Source organism: Dipodomys spectabilis, unplaced genomic scaffold, assembly GCF_019054845.1.
Source record: "Dipodomys spectabilis isolate Male_0828 unplaced genomic scaffold, ASM1905484v1 ptg000340l, whole genome shotgun sequence".
Classification (NCBI taxonomy): Eukaryota; Metazoa; Chordata; class Mammalia; order Rodentia; family Heteromyidae; genus Dipodomys; species Dipodomys spectabilis.
Genome location: NW_024871017.1, coordinates 1,110,324 through 1,133,102, shown reverse-complemented (window position 1 = coordinate 1,133,102; position 22,779 = coordinate 1,110,324). Strand labels below are relative to the sequence as shown.

General features: G+C 48.1%; 1 protein-coding gene and 1 non-coding gene across 3 annotated transcripts; one reads left to right on the top strand and one right to left on the bottom strand.

The window, feature by feature from the left end:
- Nucleotides 1-534: 534 nt before the first annotated feature.
- Nucleotides 535-22,500, bottom strand: Eif2a (eukaryotic translation initiation factor 2A). Of its 2 annotated transcripts, none has more exons than XM_042665644.1 (14): nucleotides 22,392-22,500; nucleotides 21,309-21,378; nucleotides 17,411-17,485; nucleotides 13,291-13,409; nucleotides 10,725-10,824; nucleotides 10,303-10,385; nucleotides 8,216-8,289; nucleotides 7,989-8,133; nucleotides 7,474-7,590; nucleotides 5,264-5,835; nucleotides 4,346-4,459; nucleotides 2,928-3,068; nucleotides 2,174-2,239; nucleotides 535-843 (listed from the first exon to the last, which is right to left on the bottom strand). In XM_042665644.1, the coding sequence occupies exons 1-14, from the start codon at nucleotides 22,441-22,443 to the stop codon at nucleotides 778-780; spliced, it is 1,794 nt and encodes a 597-aa protein (XP_042521578.1). In that variant the 5' UTR covers nucleotides 22,444-22,500; the 3' UTR covers nucleotides 535-777. The 2 variants fall into 2 exon arrangements, with proteins under 2 accessions (XP_042521578.1, XP_042521579.1); XM_042665645.1 differs by having other exon boundaries at nucleotides 2,928-3,053; nucleotides 22,392-22,499.
- On the top strand, nucleotides 14,491-14,597 carry LOC122095229. Its single transcript, XR_006145072.1, has one exon. It is a non-coding gene; the product is annotated as a U6 spliceosomal RNA (small nuclear RNA).
- Nucleotides 22,501-22,779: the final 279 nt, after the last annotated feature.

The following is a 22,779-nucleotide window of genomic DNA, read 5'->3' as shown; positions in this document are numbered from 1 at the left end:
GCACACTCCCTGCTTGCACGCCAGCCCCGCTCCCTGCTTGCACACTCCCTGCTTGCACGCCAGCCCCGCTCCCTGCTTGCACACTCCCTGCTTGCACGCCAGCCCCGCTCCCTGCTTGCACACTCCCTGCTTGCACGCCAGCCCCGCTCCCTGCTTGCACACTCCCTGCTTGCACGCCAGCCCCGCTCCCTGCTTGCACGTGAGTCCCACTCCCCGCTTGCACACTAGTCCTGCTCCCCGCTTGCACTCTCCCTGCTTGCACGCGAGTCCCACTCCCTGCTTGCACGCGAGTCCCACTCCCTGCTTGCACGCTCCCTGCTTGCACATTAGCCCCGCTCCCTGCTTGCACGCTCCCTGCTTGCACATTAGCCCCGCTCCCTGCTTGCACGCTCCCTGCTTGCACATTAGCCCTGCTCCCTGCTTGCACACTCCCTGCTTGCATGTGAATCCCGCTCCCTGCTTGCACACTCCTTGCACATTAGCCCCGCTCCCTGCTTGCACGCACTTAGCCAACAAACTCACAAGGAAAAAAACTAAGTGTAAAATCTCTTTATTCATTTATATAGTAACAACAGTATCCCTCAACCTATCAAGCCTAGCTGAAAATTCATGGACACTTTTCTATCACACACTGACATGATACAGGAGGTAAAGTCAATTTAATGGAATCATGAAGTGGCCTTACACATGGGCAGAATCTCGGATGAATGCACTATCCAGGCACATGAAGATGTGTTTACACTGATTCCTGGTAACCAACTTGCTCTCAGTGAATCTTCAAACACCCAATTCCAAATCTTCCAGCTCCTGGAGAAGGGCTGTCTCTTTTTGAATTTTTTCCAACTAGGAAAGTTTAAAACAATGAAGTTACTAAATAGGAAATAATGACTGGATCTTTAACTGCAATAGTACAGGAACAAATCAGTTCCATTGGGCAAACACATTCAAAACAGTGTCTGACTAAAAGTGTAGCTGTAGCCTTTTTACTCCAGTGCCATGTCCAGTCTGCTCTGGGCCTGACAGTGCTGAGCCCGAGTGACAGAGGAGGTCCCCCGTGGCTACTAGCAAACTGCCACAGCTTTTACCAGTGATCCACAAGCGCCCTGGGAAGAGACTGCATTCACCAGGAGGTCCCATCTTCCTCTGCAGAAGAGTGTGACTGGGCAAAACATTCAAAAGGCCGGGCACCAGCAGCTCACCCCGTGATCCTAGCCACTGAGGAGGCTGAGATCTGAGGATCGCAGTCCTAGGCTCTCATCTCCAATTAACCATCACAAAGCAGGAAGGGGGTGTGGTGGCTCAAGTGGTGGAGTGCTAGCCTAGAGCAGAGGCTCAGGACAGCACCCAGGCCCACAGTTTGAGCCCCAGGATGGGCCAAAAAAAAAAAAAAAAAGTTCATTTTGAATTGCTGTAACGAGAAATTCCAGTACGGAGTGTAGTCTCTCAAGTAGCTGGGAATATATACATGAACACATGAACTATAACTAATATTAACTTTGAAATTAAACCAAAGTAAGATTTTTTTTTTTGTTGGTCGTGGGGCTTGAACTCTGGGCCTGGGCGCTGTCCCTCAGCTCTTCAGCTCAAGGCGAGTGCTCTACCACTTGAGCTACAGCGCCACTTCCGGTTTTCTGGTGGTTTATTGGAGATAGGAGTCTCACGGCCTCTCCTGCCCGGGCTGGCTTTGAACCTCGATCCTCAGATCTCAGCCTCCTGAGTAGCTAGGATTACAGGCGTGAGCCACCAGCGCCCGGCTTCAAAGTAAGATCTTTTTGTCCTGGCAAGGTAAAAACTTAAATATTCAGGCTGAGAATAGGAATTTTTTGAATATGTACTTTTTCTGGGGCTTGGAATGAGGTTAGTGGTAGAGTGCTTGCCCTGCATGCATGAAGCCCTGGGTTTGATTCCTCAGCACCACATACACAGTAAAATCTGGAAGTGGTGCTGTGGCTCAAGTGGTGGAGCACTAGCCTAGAGCCCAGAGAGGCCCCAGGGACAGCGCCCAGGTCCTGAGTTCAAGTTCCAGGACTGGCAAAAACAAGCTAAAAAGATGTATCACATACAGTGTGCAAACCACATCTCTTTTTCCCTATCAAGTAATCACATCTCTTATAGAAAACACGAGATGGTAATGACTACAGCCCCGGAAAGCACTACAACCCCCAGCAAGTACCTGGTTTTTCTCCAACTGCTTTCCAGAGGCAGCTTGCTCCTTCAGTTGCTCAATGGCTTTCAGTTTCTGAAACCACCAAACAGCAGTCAAGAGGGGGGAGCCACTTTCCAATGCAAATGTTCTTATCAGCCACTCAATCATATCAACACAAAACCCCGTACAAAGAGTGATCTTACATTTCAATCAACCAAGGTGGGTCTGCCTGAGAGAGTAAGCTGTTTTTGAGTTTTTTGTATGCTCGTCTTTGAAGCTGGGATGCATCTGTCCCAATCTACCCCAGAAGTATGCAATGAAATACTTCGCATTTTCTGTACAAATGTACCTTATTTCCTATTTCTCTAAAATGGGTACCGTCCCTCAATCGCAGGACTTCATAGAGAGGCAAACAGTGACGCTGGTGACCAGCTTCTTAGATACCTGGTTGTGGGGAATTTTTTATTTATTTTTTAATTTTTTTTTGTTGTTGTGGGGAATTAAGCTTAGTTCTTTTCTTTGGTCAGTCGTGGGGCCTGAACTCTGGGCCCAGCTGGGCGCTGTCCCTCAGCTCTTCAGCTCAAGGCCAGTGCTCTACCACTTGAGCCACAGCGCCACTTCCAGCTTTTCTCTGCTTCTCTGGTGCTGAGGAATTGAACCCAGGGCCTCGTGCATGCAAGGCCAGCGCTCTACCACTGAGCCTCCTTCCCAGCCCCAAGCTTAATGCTTTGTGCTAGCACCCTCACTGTCAACCTGTCTTATTTGCATCTAAGTCTCTCACCTTCTTCAGGTTCTTAATTTTTCTGTCTACTTCAGGGTCACCGGAAGATGTCTGGGAGACAGGGTTCCGGGTTGTGCTTGGCGGGGCATTGGCTGCCAGATCTGGACTCTTGTCATTTCTTGCTTCCTGCAGGGAATATTTCTGAAGTGAAAACATGCCAAGTTTTAAGCAACACAGGGGTGGCTAAACATGGTTTTATCTACGTTTTACACAACTCTGAGTGAGGTCTTCTGGAGTTAAGACACATACTCCTCAGCAGCTGAGGAAGTGTCTGTGTTACTGGGCCGGCGTTCCTCCGGTTTGGGTTTTTGGGGAGGGGACACCCATGGACCTGGACCTATGAGAGGGCTTTTCACAATCAAACGGAGAATGCAGCGGGTGCTCTGGCGATGTCTTTCAGAAGAGGCGGTAGAATGCAGTGGAGCATGCCACAGGACGGAGTCCTGCACTAGCTCTTCTCTGCCAAGGGCCATGGGGTCCTCTCAACCTGAAGGATGTGACCTGCTCCGGGGGCACACCTGATGATCCTCCTCCCAGAGGACCATGGATCCTGACCCACTCTCCTGGCCCTCGCAGGCCGGAGCACGCCTGAGTCACGGCCACCTGCCTTTTGTTGTGCTGGTCCTGGGGCTGGAACTTGGCCTGGGCATTGTACCCAACATTCTTCTTTTCTTTTTAAAGTATAATTTCCATTGTATTTATTTCCCCCCAGAAGCTCGCTTTTCTTCAGCCCTGAGGTGTCCAGCTCCTTCCGTGGGTTTTGGTGGAGGTCTAAATCGGGGTGGGCTTCATGAGATGCATTCCTGACCACCCTGCTGTGAATGGCACAAAACTCACGCAGAGCTTGGGTGGCGCACAAGCGTCAAAGACACGCGCTTGGGAAACGTCCCTGGTGGCTGTGACCTCTACTGTGTTCCTGGTGACAAACTTCTCAGTGGCTTGGTCCTGGGCGCCCACTGGGCTGCACATGGCTTCGGCCCTTTTTGGCTCAACCGTTTTTCCTTTTTTTGTCATCTTGGGAACCAGGGCCAGAGAGCTGAGATTCTTTTTCTTAAGGCTAGCATTCTACCACATGAGCCACAGTGCTACTTGAGGCCTTTTCTGAGTAGTTTGTTGGCGATGAGAGTCTCCTGGACTTTCCCGCCTGGGCTGGACTGGGCCTCAGACTGTAGCCTCCTGAGCAGCTAGGATTACAGGTGTGAGGCACCAGCGCCTGGAGACCTGTCTTTTCTTGAGAGCAGTTCTTCTTTCCTTCCTCTCTCTGTTGTGGTGGAACTGGGATCTGTACTTGGGGCAGCCTGCTTGTTAGTCTGTCACTCTACCATTTGAGCCACGCTTCTAATCCCCAGCCTCATTTTCTTGGAACACAGGTTGCTAACGTTCAAGGCTGAGGGCTGACCTTATTTTTATATAAATACCTGCTTTGCAGCTTTCTTGGCCTCATGCTTCCTCTGGTTTTTCAGGGCTGTTTTTGACAGTGGTTTATCACTTCCTGGGTGTGGCTTCATGTTCTGGGGTGGTTCCTCTTCATGCTGTGGGAAAATTGAACACGAATCTTGGACAGAGCACCTACTTCACAACTAATAACTATACAGTCCCCTTTACATGGGACAGTCCTAGTTGACAGCTGTTGTAACAACATCAATAATGCGGTTGCCCATTCTTGAGCACTTGAATTATTAATACCATCACAGAAAGAGAGGGCATGCATCAGTCCTCTGCCATGAGCTCTGGCGTGTTACTTCTGGTTTGTTTTGTGACACAAGGTCTCACTACATACATGACCCGGGCTGGCCTTGATCTCCAGATCCTCGGGCCTCCAGTGCCCAGATGCTGGGATTACAGGTGTGTGGCACCACGCCTGCTGAAAGGCTCACTTTTTGAGGTATAGGAGCACCTGACCAATCCTTTGGTTGCAACTTTAAAGGAAAACTGGGGTGCTAACGGCAAATGTCTTGTTTGACCAAAGGTGTTTTAAAAACAGAGCAATTTCACAGATCCACCGTGTCTTGAGGAAAAACAAGAGCCAGGCATTTTGGCAAACTGCACTCAGCCGCTCCTCCCCCGTCACCCTCCTCACCAGGCCTGCCGCCGGTGTCCGCCGGCCTCACGGGTGTCTGTCTCAGTTACCTGCCCCAGAAGTTGAAAGTGTGGCTCCTTTAGAGCCTCCTCTTCATCAGCTCGGCAACACGAGCGCTCACCAACCACCGTCCTCAGCGGCAGGTCCGTAATCATTTCTACCCTACAGCTCATACTCTACACACACACTAAAGAACACAAGAACATGGTGCAAGGGCCTAGGGAGCCCCATGCAGAGGCTGTAAGGCATTACTTACTAGTTTGGAATTGGTGACGGGCTTATTTCTTAAGGCTGGGGGTCTATACGCGGTGGCAACTTTGGGTTCTCCACTGGGGACTTCGCTTGGAACTGCTTGGTAAGTGATTGCTTTTGCTGGAAATACACCATCCAAAAACGGCTGCCAAGAAACCTGCCATAACTCTCCATTTGACGGCACCTCGTGCTTGTATAAGACAGAGCCGGTATAATGCCAGATCTTATACCCGTTATTAACACGTAGCCTAGGAGCACATGTGGCTGTTAAAATATGCTCACCATCTGGACACCAAGCAAAATACGTGGAATCAGAAGCCACTGGCTTAGAAATCAGTCTGTAGTTTTTCACATCCCACACTTCCATCTGTCCCCGCAGGTTTCCGAATCCGGCCAGGACCAGTATGTGCCCGTGAGGACTATAGCAGGCTGCGTTGCGAGGACCGGTTCCAAAGTCAAACACAGGGTCACACTTCAAGTTGAAAACGGTGGCTTTGGCAGGCATGAAACCATACACAGCACAAAACTCAGTGGAACTAGAATTCCAAACTACATCATAAATTGGGCCATTTTTTGCTAAAAAAGACCAAATTAGACATCCAAATTAGTAGTAAGTCGATGAATATACTATTTATCAACAGAAGCTATATAAACCAGTGCAAAAAAAATGTTAAATAGTGGGGAAGAAAAAACTCCAAGAATTCTGAGGCCATTAGAATTACTCCTACATGGTAAGGCATGCAGACCCGTGCCTGGGGAATCTTAGTCACCGGGAACGCTGAGAATACCAGCACTCGCCAGGGTGACAGCTGGCCACTATTATAAAAAGACATTCCTGAGGTGGGGTCACACTCAGCTGCCTTGGCTGTTTCTGACTCTGAGTTCAACACCATCCTGCCAGGCTGAGCGTTAGGACAGGACTTCTGCACCCAGTAGCAATTTTCTTTTGGTAGAGGTTCTGTATGTTCATGGCAATAAATGAATACAAAGCATGTTCAATGGCATGCTACAAAACTAAGTCCTTCTGTCCAAAGGAAATCCTGTTACACTTCTAACTAATCTTTCCAGAACACTTTAGCTGAAAGAAAGCATCTGCTCTTGAATATGCATATAAACAACAAAGCCCTAGACCTGTGTGACTTCACTAACATACTACATACAGCGTGGAGAGATGTAAGCAGAAACACATGAAGATCTGCCTCATTCTTTTTACTCTGTATCCCCTTGTGGGGCGTTTTCCCCATTGCGAGTGTGCTCAATTATCTGCAGGAGCGAAACTGTGGACAAAGGGCATCGGCATTCACTTGGTATCAAATCTCCAAACCACCCTTTGAAGATGCTGTACCAAAGTACACACCTCTCTATCATTCCTGATCGTCCAAGGTGCCCCAACCTCGCTCCCACACTGGAGAGTTCCATATTTTTATCTCTGACAGCCAACATGTCCTTGGTCTGGGCATGGTGGTACATACCGATAATCCAAGCTTCTCCTCAGTTAGACTGAGTAGGTATTTCAGCTACCTTTTTTCTGTTTCTGACTTCAATTGGAATACTGTTTTTTTTATACAAATTTTTCCTAATTACCCATGTTAAATTCAAAATGGAGAAACTTTAGAACTATTAAAGTTAATTTAGCTTATCAAAACAAGACGTGAAGCTGGGCGCTGGTGGCTCACGCCTGTAATCCTACTCAGGAGGCTGAGATCTGAGGGTTGCGGTTCAAAGCCAGCCCAGGCAGGAAAGTCCCTGTGAGACTCTTATCTCCAATTATCCACCAGAAGTGGCGCTGTGGCTCAAGTGGTAGAGCTCAGGGACAGCACCCAGGCCCAGAGTTCAAGCCCCATGGCACAAAACAAAACAAAACACCTACCCAAACCCAAGAGCTGAAGTGGTAACTTTCTTGGATACTATTCACAACTGTGAAGACAACAGTGAACTCACGAAAGCACCTCACCACAAGGCAGTCCCAGGAGGATGACTGCGAGCAGCCTCCCTCCCTCAGGAAGCTCCACGTCTACTACAGTGCTCGCGCAGCTCAAAGTGAGACCCTGGCGTCTGTCAGAACAGGGTGGGCCTGACGGGATGAGGCCTCTGGTCCGAGATTTTACTCTGAGGCCAGGAGGGACGCACGTAGGCTGTGTGACCTGTCTCCATCTCTGGCATTTCGCTCTCCTGTCACTGTCTTGCTGACAGGAGTGTGGCTGGAGTACTCACGTAATTGCACGACAGCGCTTTCCCCGTTGGTGGCGATGTAGTGCAGCGTCTGCTCTCCGTAGTAGGAAGCTCCCGTCTTGTCCACCTCTGTGCTAGCTATCACCAACACGGCAGTAGCTGCAACAGGAAACACCCTCATTAAATTCACAACAGTTTAGGCACTGGCACTGCTTTTGTGTGTGTGCGTGTGCACACACGTGCATGTGTGCCTCGGTCCCGGAGCTTGAACTCAGGGCCTAGACTTAGGGCTGCCCCTAAACTTTTTTGCTCAAGGCCGGTGCTCTACCATTTGAACCACAGTTCCATTTCTGGCTCTTTGGTGGTTAATCAGAAATAAGACTCTCGTGGACTTCCTTCCCTGGACTGGCTTTGAGCCACGATCCTCAGATCTCAGGCGCGAGAGTAGCTGGGAACACAAGTATGAGCCACCGATGCCTGGTTGATAGTGTTTTTTTTTAATAATTCTGAACTCACACCTGATGGATAAAACAAGGAATGAAATGTATTTATCCTACCTTTCTTGTTCCACAGCATTGTAACCTTATCAGCTTTAAAGAAACTTTTATTGGCGAGTGCTGCGTGAGGTCCAGTGAAGTTGGGGTACTGATACAATCTCACAAACGAAGGTGCTCCTTTACTTCCCGGAACACAGACAGCTACCTACAACACACAGACACGTCACCCTTCACCTTTGGGAAGCACACACATTCAGAAGGGTGGAGGAAAGGGCTGTGGCAGTTACCTTGTAGGGGTGGGGTCCAGGTGACAAGACAAAATCATTAACTTTCTGCAGATGCAACTTGTTTACAATTGTGTCTAAACAGAGAGAGAGTGGCGTTAGACTAAGAAGCGGGAAGAGCATGACGAACTAAATGCATGAAGAGGCTGCCACAACCACACGGGCACTGCTTGCTGAGGCAAAGTCACACCGTGGGAAGCGCACAGGGCCAGACCCGAACCCGTTGCCTACTGCGGTGCGAGCCTCTGGCTGCTGGTGAGTGGCCCTGACTGGTTAAGACACAATGCAGTGCTCATAACCATGACAGACAGGCACGTTCTAACAAGGGTGGTATGGAGGTTAGGATGGCTGACATGTACCCTAGGGACTCAGAACCCAGTTATGAACAATCGTATGACCTTAGTAAGTTGAAGAACACTTAATTCCATTTCAGAGGTCAATGGGCAGGGGTTCAAAAGTAGCACCAGACGCTGCCCAACGAATGACTCTGTCCTGTGGCCAGTGACCAGAAGAGGCAAGAAGTATCTGGATCTGAAAACAATCGAGGAGTCTCAAAAGCGGGAAAACGGGCTACAGCTGCTCACAGCTGGCCCGCCAGCCACCCCTGGATCACATGACCACAGTGCTCAACTCCTATTCAGCCGTAAGACACACACACACACATGCAGTCAGTTCCTTCATTTTCCATAACTGTGTATTGGTATTAGTATTTTCATTTTCTAAGCTTACCATGTGGCTAGTGTGGAATAAAGCAAATGAGGTTCCCAAACCATCACCCTGGGTACTAAAGATACAGGGATTCTTGACAAAAGGTCAGGCAGGTAAGGTTAAATGACCTTACTGTTTAATTTAAACATGTCAGTGTGTCATGATGCCACAGCTTTACAGAAATGAGAAAAAGCATGGGAGACGATGATCACGGTAGCAGCAGTGAGGCCTCCTAGACATGAGCCCCTAACACCATCTTCCCTGGAAAGGAACTGGGGTTTCCTGGAGAAGCAGCCGATTCTAGGTACACATTAGCAAACACACAGAGTGAGCCTAGAATGGTTTGTTACCATATACAGCAAATAAGCCATACAGGCTAACTGAGTATGAATGAGAAACTTTCAACATCAAGAAAGCATCTACACGGATGAGAACACATTTATAAATCCCAAACTCAGAAAGACGGGAGAACAAATCAAATGGTTAGGACCAACATTATTGGAAACAACAGCTCTATTAAATTGTAAGGGAAAAGAGTATTTGTCCTGCTTCTTGTATATAAATGTACAACTAGGCGGCTGAATGGTAGACTGGAAACTGCCTTTGCAGAAGTGGCCGAGCTGGTAACTGAGCAGGGAGGGAAGGAAATGAACACCTCACCGGTTTGCAGCCACCGAACATTAACACTAACCTACAACATGAAACACCACATCGCATGCTTGTTGATAAAACAACACCATCTCATAATGTGGCCTGGCCCTCAACCACTAAAACAAGCACCTAAAGCTACCTACCTCTACGCGTATAGGGACGAGATACGCATGGTAAGTCATACCATGGGACACAAAAGCAAAAGGAAAAAATACGCAAGATAATTAACCTGATACCAAGCAATAAATTACAAGGGAGGAAAAAGATGGAGTAAAAATCCTAACATTAAAAGAAACGTAGGGCCGAGTGCTGGTAGCTTATCGCTGGCCTCCTACTGATGTATCTCCTGGTCAAATAATAGCCTGCTATTTATTTTAGCATAGCAAGGGCATGGAGACATGTGGATGAGAGCAAACTGACAGTTACTGATAGAAGGCGGACATTTTTGTATGTGAGAAGATACAGGAAAAAAATTGTGCCATAGAAAAATTGTGCTGGCAATAAGCACAGGAAAAGTGTCTTAATTTAACAGCCATTATCTAATGACTACCGTAAAGCAAAGCTTTGTGTTAGGGACATTTCACTGGCATTGAGACTTACAAGAATTTATTCAAACAGTTAACGGCAACTATTGATTGTGAATAAGATCACAATATTTAGAACAACCTCAAGATGCATGTAATGAAAACTATACACACTTAAAATAAATTATTCAATAAATGTTTCCATACTAAAATTGTTGTTTTCAAAGAAGTGTACTTCATTGTTAACATTTCGTGCACAAATAATTTCATCATCTGACCAGGATGGACACCTATATCAAAAAGAAAAAGAGTATTAAAAAAAAAAAAGGTAGAGAGATTATAACATTAAGAGGTTTAAAATCTATGATGCCGCTTATTTTTAAGGAAAACAGTATGGTATCAAATCTGTTCTTCATCATTTTACAAAACAGTGTCTAATAGAAATACATTACTTCTTTCTTTTTCAAAAACAAAGCAAATGAAAGATATTGTAACACTAGATTCCTATACGCAACATCTTTAACCATCTAGATTTTGGTCTAGTTTCAAAATCAAAACAAGAAAATAATTATCCCATAATGATATAAAGCCATTGTGTAAATACTTAGTACTTCAAAGCATATACTTACCAATTTTGCATTTTTTTCTGTATGAAAGACTTCAAACACGCCCCAGTTTTCACATCATAAAGTTGTAGGTTGGGTGTTCCGGCCGTGCCATCTTTGGAAGCTGCAAGAAACCATTTTTGGGGTGGTAATTGTCTCCTAACACTTGCAAGATTCCATTCTTAGAAAAATTAACAAACTTAAGAAAGTTAAGTAAAAGGACTGTAGTAAATCAACTTTTCTAGCCCGAGGTATAGAACTCATCCTTAAAACCATGACATCTCAGTGATGTCTAATTACTACAGATTTGAAGAACATGTAAAACATTTTCTATTTTAAAAACATGGATTAAAGACAAATGGATTAAACCATGAAGGTTTGAGTCTGTAAGCCACAAAATAAGTTATATAAAAGCATGCATGATTGCCAATTTCCCTTTGTACAAGTTGAATCTCATTAAAGTGCATGCCTCTTCAAACAATGGAAGTCTGGAGGCTTATGCCTAGCAGTGAAATAGTATCAAAATCAACATTAGAAAATGTTTCTAAAAATAAATCTCTATACCAGATTTTGGTATTTGATTATCTAATGGGTAAAACACTGCATAAAATATATCTTATCTTTCAGTATCTTTAAATGTGTTAGGAAATGGCCCTACTCCCAACTCTCTTGGAAGACAAGGCCTCATACGTCACTCAAGTGGCATCTAACCGGTATCTTGCTGCAGCGCCGAGCGCTGGGATTGTAGGTATGGATCACCATGTTCAGCTTGTTTCCTTTCTTTGCCACACTACACATGTCTCTTAGATGCTGTGTCTGCCATATTTTTTTGACTTACAATAACTACTTAAATACCAGTATACTCCTCAGGACTGGGGCTTGGTTATCTGTGTGCGTGTGTGCGCCTGCTTGGCTTTTTCATTTGATGATGGTGCTCTACCACTTGTGTAACATCTCCACTTTCAGAGGGGGGTAACAATGTTCAAGAGGAAGTGTCCTCATAACCTCACTCATGTAACTGTAACCCTCTGTATAGTAGCTTTACAATAAAAAAAAAAACAAAAAAAACATCTCCACTTTCAGCTTTCTGCTGGTTAATGGAGATAAGAGTCTCAGACTTTCCTACCCAGGCTGGCTTCAAACCCCTCCTCTCAGATCTCTGCGTAGCTAGGATTACAGCCCTGCTTGCTGGAACTGGGTCTTAAATTCAGGGCCTTGCACTAGCTAGGCAGGTGCTCCACCGCGCGCCGCACTTCAGCCCTGCTTTACACTCCTTTTTCCCCCTGGACAGTGCCTGGAATGTGATCTATTTTACACTTCCTGTAAGCACCTGGGATAAGAAGCATGTGTAACCACATCCACTCCCCACCGGGGATGGAGTCCCTTGAAAATGCCCCCCTAGAATGGCCTGAAAACACCGACTCCCAACCAGCCTCACGCGTGGTCGAGGGTGAGGGCACCCCCCTAGGTGCACTACTGGTTCACTAGAGCGGCACGTGGATGCCCAGCCTGGTCTCAAACACCTGCCCTCATCTCAGCAGGGGCAGTTGGAAAGCCATTAGGACCGTTCATTGTCCCAGACATTCTCTAAGCAGCAGCGACTTGCTTCCGAGTTTTTCTTGAGCTATCTCACGACAGATCTTTTCAGTAACTTACTCTGCAGCCTTATCTACCTGTGTTTTCACTTTCTGAGCAATCAACTACCTGAGGTCAACCACAGTCCAAAAGCACTACACGGAGTCTTCCAGACGTGAACGATTCGAAGGCGTTGGGCTGCGCGATGGTCCCCTGCCGCCCCAGCCCCACTTGGACACGCACCGTCGGGTCCTGTGCGCGCATGCACACGGCACCCCCACGGCAGGGCCCACCCACCCTGTCACTCGGCTGCTATCCTGGCTACCATACCCACGGACCTTTACTCAAGTTCATCCGGGCTCCAAACGCTCACGTGGCTTTGCCAAAGAGAAGTGCTTCCTTTAAAGAAAATGTGGAATTCTCAACTATGTAAGGCTTCGAAGCAGCCAGTGCCGAGGGCTCACTCCTGTAATTCTAGCTCCTCAGGAAGTGGAGATGTGAGGATCACGGTTCAAAGCCAGCCTGGGCAGAAAAGTTTGTGAGACTCATCCCCAATAACTACTCAGAAAAAGCATTAAGTGGTGCTGTGGCTCAAGTGGCAGAGTGCTGGCCTTGAGCACAAAGAGGCTCTAGGACAGCGCCCAGGCCCTGAGTTGAAGGCCCAGGACTGACAAAGAAAAAAAAAGAACAAAAATCATACATTGAGGCTGCTAAGACTGAAGACTAAATCATCTCTCCATGAAGTTGTGGAACACCGTGGTTCTGCTACCACGGACAGTCAGGACCAGCCACAGCGCCTAGGGCTTGGCTAAGACGTAGGAGCCCGCTGTCTGAGGCACGGGGGGGGGGGGGGGGGGGGGGGGGGGGCGGGGGGGATGGCTGGCCCTTCCTTTCCATACACCGCACCGAAGAATGCAGTCTGCCCTGCTGGCCACAGACATCCACGGCCACTGCCTACTGTCCTACGGGAGACACCGAGCCTGTGTGTCTCGGGTCGCGCTGGGAAAGTACTTACTAGTGTAGGGCTGCCAGGTGGCCAGGACGGTGTTTTGCGGTGAGAATTCAAGGCAGACCACCTTTGGGAGGTGGAGGGAGTGCAGCGGTCCGTTGTTAGTGACATCAATGATACTGACTCTGGTTCCAAAAGAAATTACTTTAGCAAAGGAATTCCATTTCGCAGTAGCCAGCACAAACAGAAACAGTCACACCGCGTCTGAAAATAGTCCTTTTTCATACAAATCAGTTTTCAGTTAATTCTGGAAAATTCCCAGGAACACCTTACCTAAAAAGTTTTCTGGAAAAATAACATACATTTCACAAAAGCAAAAAACAAAAAGCCTCTATATAAGGACAGTGCTGGGGAATAATACCGAATTGGCAGCAAGAGCCAAGAGTGAGCGGGTGACTATAGCTGAGGCCACAGGCCCTTCGCCGAACCCAGAACTGGACGGGGCAAAGTCAAGGCCTGCCCGAGAAAAGCAAAGGCAGAGGTGCACACAGGGCAGCACAGTGAAGAAGCAGCAGCGTGGGCGAGTCTGAAGCTGATGAACACCTCCAGCCAGCCGCTGGTGGATCATGCCTATAACATTAACTCCCAGGAGGCTGTAATCGGAGGATCACGGTTCAAAGCCAACCTAGGCAGCAAAGTCTATGAGACGCTTATCCCCAATAAACCACCAAAATAACTAACTAACTAAATAAAGCTGGAAGTGGTATTGTGGCTCTAAGTGATAGAACACGAGTCTTAAGCAGAACAAGCTAAAAGGCAGTGACCAGGACCTGAGTTCAAGTCCCAATACTGGCACGAAGAAAAAATAAACTCCAAAGAAGTCTCCAAAGATAGGACTATAAGAATTACCCTGGAGGGCTGGGACAGTGGCTCAGTGGTAGAGCACTTGCCTTGCATGCCTGAGACCCTGGGTTCGATTCCTCAGCACCACATAAGCAAAAAGAAAAAAGCCGGAAGTGGCGCTGTGGCTCAAGTGGTAGAGCACTAGCCTTGAGTTGAAGAGCTGAGGGACAGCGCCCAGGCCCAGAGTTCAGGCCCCATGACCGGACCAAAAAAAAAAAAATTACCCTGGAAAAAATGCAGCAGTGATACTCACTGGATACTATGTTGAAAATGAACTATAGAACTCAAGCGGGGGATGGGAAGGAGGGAAAAACTGGGAGAGGGAGGTAAGGAGTGATACTGTTCAAAAAGAAATATACTCTTGTGTTCGCTTCGGCAACACATATACTAAAATTGGAACGATACAGAGAAGATTAGCATGGCCCCTGCACAAGGATGACACGCAAATTTGTGAAGCGTTCCATAAAAAAAAAAAAAAAAAAGAAATATACTCTTTACCTGACTTATGTAACTAAACCCTCTGTATATCACTTTTAGAATAACAAAAAGTTTAAATAAAAAATAACCTGAAGAGGGCTGGGAAGGTGGCTCAGTGGTAGAGCGCTTGCCTTGCATGCATGAGGCCCTGGGTTCGATTCCTCAGCACCACATAAGCAAAAAGAAAAAAGCCATAAGTGGTGCTATGGCTCAAGTGGTAGAGCGCTAGCCTTGAGCTGAAGAGCTGAGGGACAGCGCCCAGGCCCAGAGTTCAGGCCCCATGACTGGACCCAAAAAAAATAAAATAAAATAACCTGAAGATTCATTATCTTATAATAAAAATTCTTACTAAAAAAAACAGAATTATGGTGCACAGCAATGGCAACTATTGCAAAAGCCGCGTCGTCGGCGTATGTGCACATGCATGCGTGTGCGTGCATGGACAGTGGTCTGACCCTCTTGTCTAAGTCTTTTCAGTCATCCCCATGACAATCTTGGAAGCGTCCTCATCTCTGCTCTACCTTATTCCAGAAGTTGTTCAAAGACTTCATTCCACTCAGGCTAGGATAAGCACTGGCAGTGAGAACGACATGGCAGTTTAAGTGAATACCTGTTTCTTTAAAGTATTTCTTACTCTAGTTTACTATGTAAGCCTGTTATCCTGTGTATTTCATTCATACTAGCCTTCTATTGAATTCAATTCTGAATCTTTTAGTATATCCATGTGTCTTTTTTTTTTTGCTGGTCCTGAGGCTTGAACTCTGGGCCTAGGCACTGTCCCTGAGCTTCTTTTGCTCAAGGCTAGCGCTCTACCACTTGAGCCACAGCGCCACTTCAGGCTTTTTCTGTGTATGTGGTGCTGAGGAATTGAACCCAGGGCTTCATGCATGCTAGGCAAGCACTCTACCACTGAGCCACCTTCCCAGCCGTCCACGTATCTTTTCAAATGTGGTGTCGACCATGTTACTAGGTACTTTTGGTATCAGAGGCTGCCTTATTTCCCTTCAAGTGCTGGGGTCACAAGGGTGCATTACTGCAGTAAGAGAATCAGATAAGAGTGCGCTGACTGTGGTCATGGCTCAGTTTATCTTTCAATCAGTCAGAAACTGTTTTCTCAGAACTTCTGAAAACATCCTTTATAAAACTAGGAGCAATTATTATCAACAAAATAAGAAAGGTTCATGTAATTTTTTAAATGTGCCACATACTATACTTACAAAGATTTGTATATGTAGTTTTTAAACAAGATGTTTATCTTTTACTATTATTTTTTTTTTGGGGGGGGGGGTCCGGTTGTGGGGCCTGGACTCTGGGCACTGTCCCTCAGCTCTTCAGCTCAAGGCTAGCACTCTAACACTTGAGCCACAGTGCCACTTCCTGCTTTTTTCTTTTTTTGCTTATGTGGTGCTGAGGAATGGAACCCAGGGCCTCATGCATGCAAGGCAAGCGCTCTACCACTGAGGCACCTTCCCAGCCCCTCTTTTACTATTATTGTTAGTAGTAGGAGTAGTGTGTGTGTGTGTGTGAGAGAGAGAGAGAGAGAGAGCGTGTGAGCGAGCAAGAGTGAGCGCTCTCTGGGGCTTGAACTCTGGGCCTGGGTGCTATCCCAGAAGGGGGGGTGAGGAGAGGGGGAGGAAGAGGGGGAGGGAGCACGAGAGGGAGCAAGAGCGAGCGCGGTCTGGGCCTGGGTGCTGTCCCTGAGCTTCTTTGTGATCAGGGCTAGCCCTCGCTCTACCACTTGAGCCACAGCACTGCTTCTGGCTTTTGGTGGTTAACTGGAGATAAGAGGCTTGCAGACTTTGCTGTCTGGGCTGGCCTTGAACTGTGATCCTCAGACTGCAGCCTCTTAAGTAGACAGGATGTCAGGAGTGAGCCACATTGAGCAGTTCATCAAAAATCATGTGTTTAATCCAATTTGACCTGACAGTTGGAAAATATCAAAACACATTCCCAACTATAAAGAAAAAATAAAATACTTATCACTATTAAATGGTTAAAAACAATAAAAATAGTTTTAAACCAGGCAACAGATAGTTCGGCATTTTTCTAACGTATGAGAAAAAATGTCAGGAATCTTCAGAAAATTATAAAGACTAATTTTCTTAAAATTTTAAAAATCAGAATTATTTTCTGCAAGACAAATTTTGTAAAGCAGTTTACACAGTAGATTATGCTAAACATTCTTTTCAATAATTTATATACTTTTTTTTTTTTTTTTTTTGGTCGGTTGTGGGGCTTGAACTCTGGGCCTGGGCGCTGTCCCTCAGCTCTTCGGCTCAAGGCGAGCGCTCTACCACTTGAGCTACAGCACCACTTCCAGTTTTCTGGTGGTTTATTGGAGATAGGAGTCTCACGGTCTCTCCTGCCCGGGCTGGCTTTGAACCGCGATCCTCAGATCTCAGCCTCCTGAGTAGCTAGGATTACAGGCATGAGCCACCAGCGCCAGGCTTAATTTATATACTTTTACATACATTAGGACTACAGTAATACTAACTGTGGTATTGTCAATTTGATAGCAAAGACACAAAGTATCTAAATCCAAGGTATGGTAAATAAGCAAAGAAACCCTACCAGTAACTTTTAGAGTATGATGACCATAACTTCTCTAATTCCTCAGTATGAAAATAATCACGCTCCTCATATGCTAACTTTAAGTTCTTGGACATGTAGGTAAGGAAGACAGGGCGTGTATATGGAAGCACCTTTGGAAGTGCTCAAAGCCATCTCACCACACACAGCACTAAAGCAGCCAGTCACATTTATACTAACGAAGCACATGAAATACGCTATTTAAATGAGCACTAACTTTTCTCCACTGGCCCAGGCAAACAAGGACCCGTCTTTACTAAAGGCATAGACTCTGCAGTTTTTTCCAGGTTCCCTGAAAATGAGAAGAAAGCTTGAGTTAATAGACATCAGTGTTTGTTAATTTGATTTTAAAGCCGACAATCCACTAATTTAATGACTTACGCAAATTTTATAAAACAATCCCAAAATGCTTTGGTCTGCCAAAATACGTTCTCTTTTAAAACATAATGTCAACAACCACCATAAAATAAGCTGAAAACTTATTTTCTGCTATGGGATAAATCTTAGAAATAGGTCACTCTTGGGTGTATAACTAGTTTGTGTGGAAAACCCCAACATGTAAATGAATATGAAAGTTGATTTCAACACCCCAGACCACCTGCATAACAAAACAATGGTGACAGAATATCCTCACAGCCAACAAATACCCCTGGATTTGAAGACCAAAGACCGACCATCCGTCTCTCACATGTTCAGAGAACAGAGGGTCTTCACCTTAATCAATGCTGATGTACAGTGTCCATGAAAATGGACTACTTGGCAGCACTCTATTAAGTAATCAGAATTCCAAGTCTGCCACCTCCCTGCTGGAGATGGCCACTCTCTTAGAGGTAAGGAAGGCCCAAAAGGACTTGGTCTGTCAGTGATCACAGCATTAGAGATGAGAACCGAATTGCCAAATAACAAATGCACCATGCACTGACCCACAATGTACCCTTCTTAAGCTAGCTTTGCATCAATTTAACTAAAGATGACATTCTGACTTTTTTGTAGTCATTCCATAACTGGCTTACACTGGGTTCAAAGTTACAAAACTAAAAAAAAAAAAAAAAAAAAAGTCTTTCTCTTTTAAACAAGATGTCCCCATCCTATACTTCTGCAATTAATTTCCAAATCTTAAGGCAGAACTTTACAAGTATCTTTATGAAATTCTTCCCAGGTTTTGGCCTACTAGGTTCAGCCTACTCAGATCTAATTAAGTATTCATTTTCTTTTAAACCATTAGTCATTCCTTAGAAATTCACATAAAAGTGAAAATTATAAAATATCATTCCTAAACTATTATGTAAATTACTTATAAGAATCCTGAATGAGCTCAGAAAAGCAAAAATCTGTGCCTCAAGTCCTTGCCTTCAACTAAACCAACTCATAAACGGGTTAGCTTCACTGCTCTGATCTAGCAGCTTCATCAGCTTCAACACAAGAGCAAAAAGCCACATTTACAGTTTATTACTCTGATGGGCCTGGAAATTCTGCATGCAAAGGAGATGAGCCTGCTCATTTTGACCCCAACCATCACCACCTATCTCAATGGTTATGAGCAGTCTTTCTAGTAACTCTTACTAGAACTGTTTAAGACTGAAGGCAAGCTGGGCTCCGGTGGCACGCACCTGTCATCCTAGCCACTCAGGAGGCTGAGATCTGAAGCTCCAAGTTCAAAGCCAGCCCAAGCAGGAAGATCTGTGAGACTCTTATCTCCAATAAACTACTCAGAAAAAAACAGGAATGGCACTGTGGCTCAAGTATTTTAGCCTATATAATCCAGAAATCAGGTTTGTTTTTCATCTTGGTAATTGAGAAATTTTGTCTATTTCCTTTTGGTATAATTCTTCAATAGAAAAACTTCAAGTATATACAGAAATAGAGAAAAGTAGGTAATCATCAACCTCGTGTATCGTGTATTTGTCCCCCCAAGTTTTATTTTTCACACCAGAATATTTCAAGTAAACATCACATGTCCTATTGGTTTATTCTATACTTCAGCATCTATCTCTGATAAAGATATTTTAAAGAAAACAGTCATGATCATACTGCTTCATCTCACAAGACTAACTCCTTTTTTTTTTTGGGGGGGGGGGGGGGGTCCGGTCGTGGGGCCTGAACTCTGGGCCTGGGTGCTGTCCCTCAGCTCTTCAGCTCAAGGCTAGCGCTCTACCACTTGAGCCACAGCGCCACTTGCGGCTTTTTTCTTTTTGCTTATGTGGTGCTAAGGAATTGAACCCAGGGCCTCTGGCATGCAAGGCAAGCGCTCTACCACTGAGCCACCTTCCCAGCCCCAAGACTAACTCCTTACTACCAGCTAATACCCGTGTGTGTGTGTGTGTGTGTGTGTGTGTGTGTGTGTGTGTGTATGCGCGCATATGCGTGTGCACACAGAGGGTTAAACTCTGAGCCTGGTTGTCTCTTGGCTTTTTTGCGCATCTGCCCCTTGAGCCACACCGTCACTTCTGGCTTTTTTCTGGTTAACTGGAGATGAGTCTCTAGGGTTTATCTGCTTGGGTCAGCTGTGATCCTCAGATCTCAGCCTCCTGAGTAGCTCAGTTTACAGGTAAGAGACACCAGCACCCCGCTTGGATCTGGGACTTTAAAAATGTCTCCAAATTTGAGAACTAAGTATCTGAAGACTGATGAAATTCAGTGTTTAGATCTTTTTAAAACCAGCTTCTTAGAAGGTGCAGCTAAGCTCCTGGTCTTCGTACGGCGGCTCAGTAGGGACACTCATCGCTCCTTGCTCTACTCAGTTAGCTCAGTAACTGCAGTGGTACTGAAGTTAGCTGTCACAAGCACCTCACCTCTCCTGCTCTTGGAAGAGACCTGACCACCTCACCTCCTCACAGCTCTGGAGCCTGCAGGACGCCCATCACAACCACGTTAGAATAAGGGCTCAACTCACATCAACCCATGCCCCACTACCTCTGGGATGGCCCTGCAGCCCTTCTGTGGACCTCTTGATCAGCTCGGTGTACTCACTCTGTTTGACCCCTTTCCTGCCTTGCCTTGGGACCAGTGAAGTGTGGCATAGGACTGCTTTCTAGGACAGTGCTTCTTAAACATGGACTCACAGACAGGTTGTTGGAGGACCTGGTCAAATGCAGATTCTTCTTAAATAACCCTCTTTCACCCCAGAGACAATCATTTTTACTAGACTGGGGAGGGGGTTATCTATTTAGCTATATATTAAGTTTATCTATTCGGTCTGATACTGTGTTACTGGCAGTGGTTTGATATCACATTTGCAATTTTTCTTCTTTTTTTTTTTTTTGTTGTTGTTGGTCAAGGTGCTTGAACTCTGGGCTTGGGTGCTGTCCTTGCATTCTTCAGCTCAAGGCAAGTGCTTTACCACTTGAGCCACAGCACCACTTCCAGTTTTCTAAGATAAAACTTGTCCAAACTAAGTGCCTGGACTCAATCTAACGTCTATACTTGCTCCTTAAAACTATTTGCCTCTCCCTTTTTTTTGTTGTTGTTGGTCATGGGTATTGAACTCTGGCCCTGGGTCCCTCAACTCTTCAGATCAAGCCTAGCTCTCTACCACTTGAGCCACAGCACCACATCTGGTTTCCTGAGTGGTTTATTGGAGATAAGAGTCTCACACTTTCCTGCTTGGGCTGGCTTTGAACTTCGATCATCAGATCTCAGCCTCCTGAGTGGCTAGGATGACAGGTGTGAGCCATGGGCACCCGGCTGCCTCTCCCTTTTAAACAGATATAAGCTACTATTTTCAAATCTGAAGATCATTTTCCTTAATAAAAAAAAGAACATGTATTCTTTCCAACTTTTTTTTGGGGGGGGAGGGCCCTGAACTCTGGGCCTGGGCGCTGTCCCTCAGCTCTTCAGCTCAAGGCTAGCGCTCTACCACTTGAGCCACAGTGCCACTTCCAAGCTTTTTTCTTTTTGCTTATGTGGTGCTGAGGAATCGAACCCGGGGCCTCAGGCATGCAAGGCAAGCGCTCTACCACTGAGCCACCGTCCCAGCCCCCCAACTTCTTTTATTGTATAAGATCTTCCAAGGAATTAGTTTTTGTTTCTTTTTCTTGTTTGAATGATACCAACAACAAAAACGATTCGGAACTGTGTATTACTGTATTATTACTTTCCAACAAAATAAGCCGTACCTTGGAAACACTGTACTTTCTGTAAAATGCGGGGGTCCATTCACCATGTACAGACCTTCAGATCCTCGGACTAAAGAAACACAATTCAAAGAGCCGGTGTGACTTTCCTAATAAAGGTTCAAGTTAGGTTTTGAGGTGCTGTCTTGCCTTTTCGCTGTAACTGGGGCCAGGGGCCATCTCTTAACTCTGTCCGCTCAAGGCGGGCACGCTGCCACCCGAGCCTCAGTGCTACTCCTGGCTTTGGCGGGCGACTGGCTGACTGCGGGCGGGCGGGCCTCATCACGGGTCGCCGCCCCGCGGGCTTTGAACCTCCCATCGCAGGCTCCCGCGCGGCCGGGGTCGGGGCCTCAACTCCGGGCCTGGGCGCTGTTCCTCGGCCCTTTCTGCTTCGGTGGTGCTGCGGAGTCGAACCCGGGGCCTCGCGCCGGGGAGGCGAGCACCGCACCACGGAGCCCCGCACGGCGGGGGCAGCGGCGCCGCCCGGGGCCGCCGATCCCCGCAGCCCGACCCGCAACCCGACCCCGCCCGGGGCCGCCGATCCCCGCAGCCCGACCCCGCCCGGGGCCGCCGATCCCCGCAGCCCGACCCCGCAACCCGACCCCGCCCGGGGCCGCCGATCCCCGCAACCCGACCCCGCAGCCCGACCCCCGCCCGGGGCCGCCGATCCCCGCAGCCCGACCCCGCAGCCCGACCCCGCCCGGGGCCGCCGATCCCCGCAGCCCGACCCCGCCCGGGGCCGCCGATCCCCGCAGCCCGACCCCGCCCGGGGCCGCCGATCCCCGCAACCCGACCCCGCAGCCCGACCCCGCCCGGGGCCGCCGATCCCCGCAGCCCGACCCCGCCCGGGGCCGCCGATCCCCGCAGCCCGACCCCGGCCCGGCCCGCCAGCCGCAGGCGCGCCACCCCCGCCCGGGCCGCGGGCCGCAGGGCGCAGGCGCGGGGCGCGCTCGGCCGCGCAGGCGCGCGGGGCGCCCCCCTCCCCGGCGGGGCCGGCCGGGCGCAGCTCCCTCAGGACACAGCGTCCCTCGCGGGGGTCGGACGCGCCCCCGCCCCCGGGAGGGGGCCCGGGCCCCGCGGACCCACCTGTCAGCAGCGGCGCGGACGGCGCCATGTCGTCCCGGAAGGAGAACCCCATGCGCCGGGCCCGGGGTCAGCGCGCGCCGAACCCGGCCCCTACACGTCGCCTCGCGCGGGGAGGCCGACGCAGAGTGCTTCCGGGTCGCCGGCGTCGGGGCCGGCCCGCTTCCGGTTCCGGCTCGCGCATGCGCAGCCGCGGAAGGGCGCGCGGGGGCGGGGGCGCGCGCAGGCGCGGGGGCGCGCACGGCCTGCGTCGGCGCGGGGCGGCGCTGCCCAGTGCTGACGTGGGGCGCGGAGCCCGAGCCGTTCGAGGCTGCGCGCGGCGCCGCGCGGTTGTTGCGTGTCCCCTCCTCGCGTCCACGCTCGCGGCGGCGGCGGCCCCGCACCCGCCCGG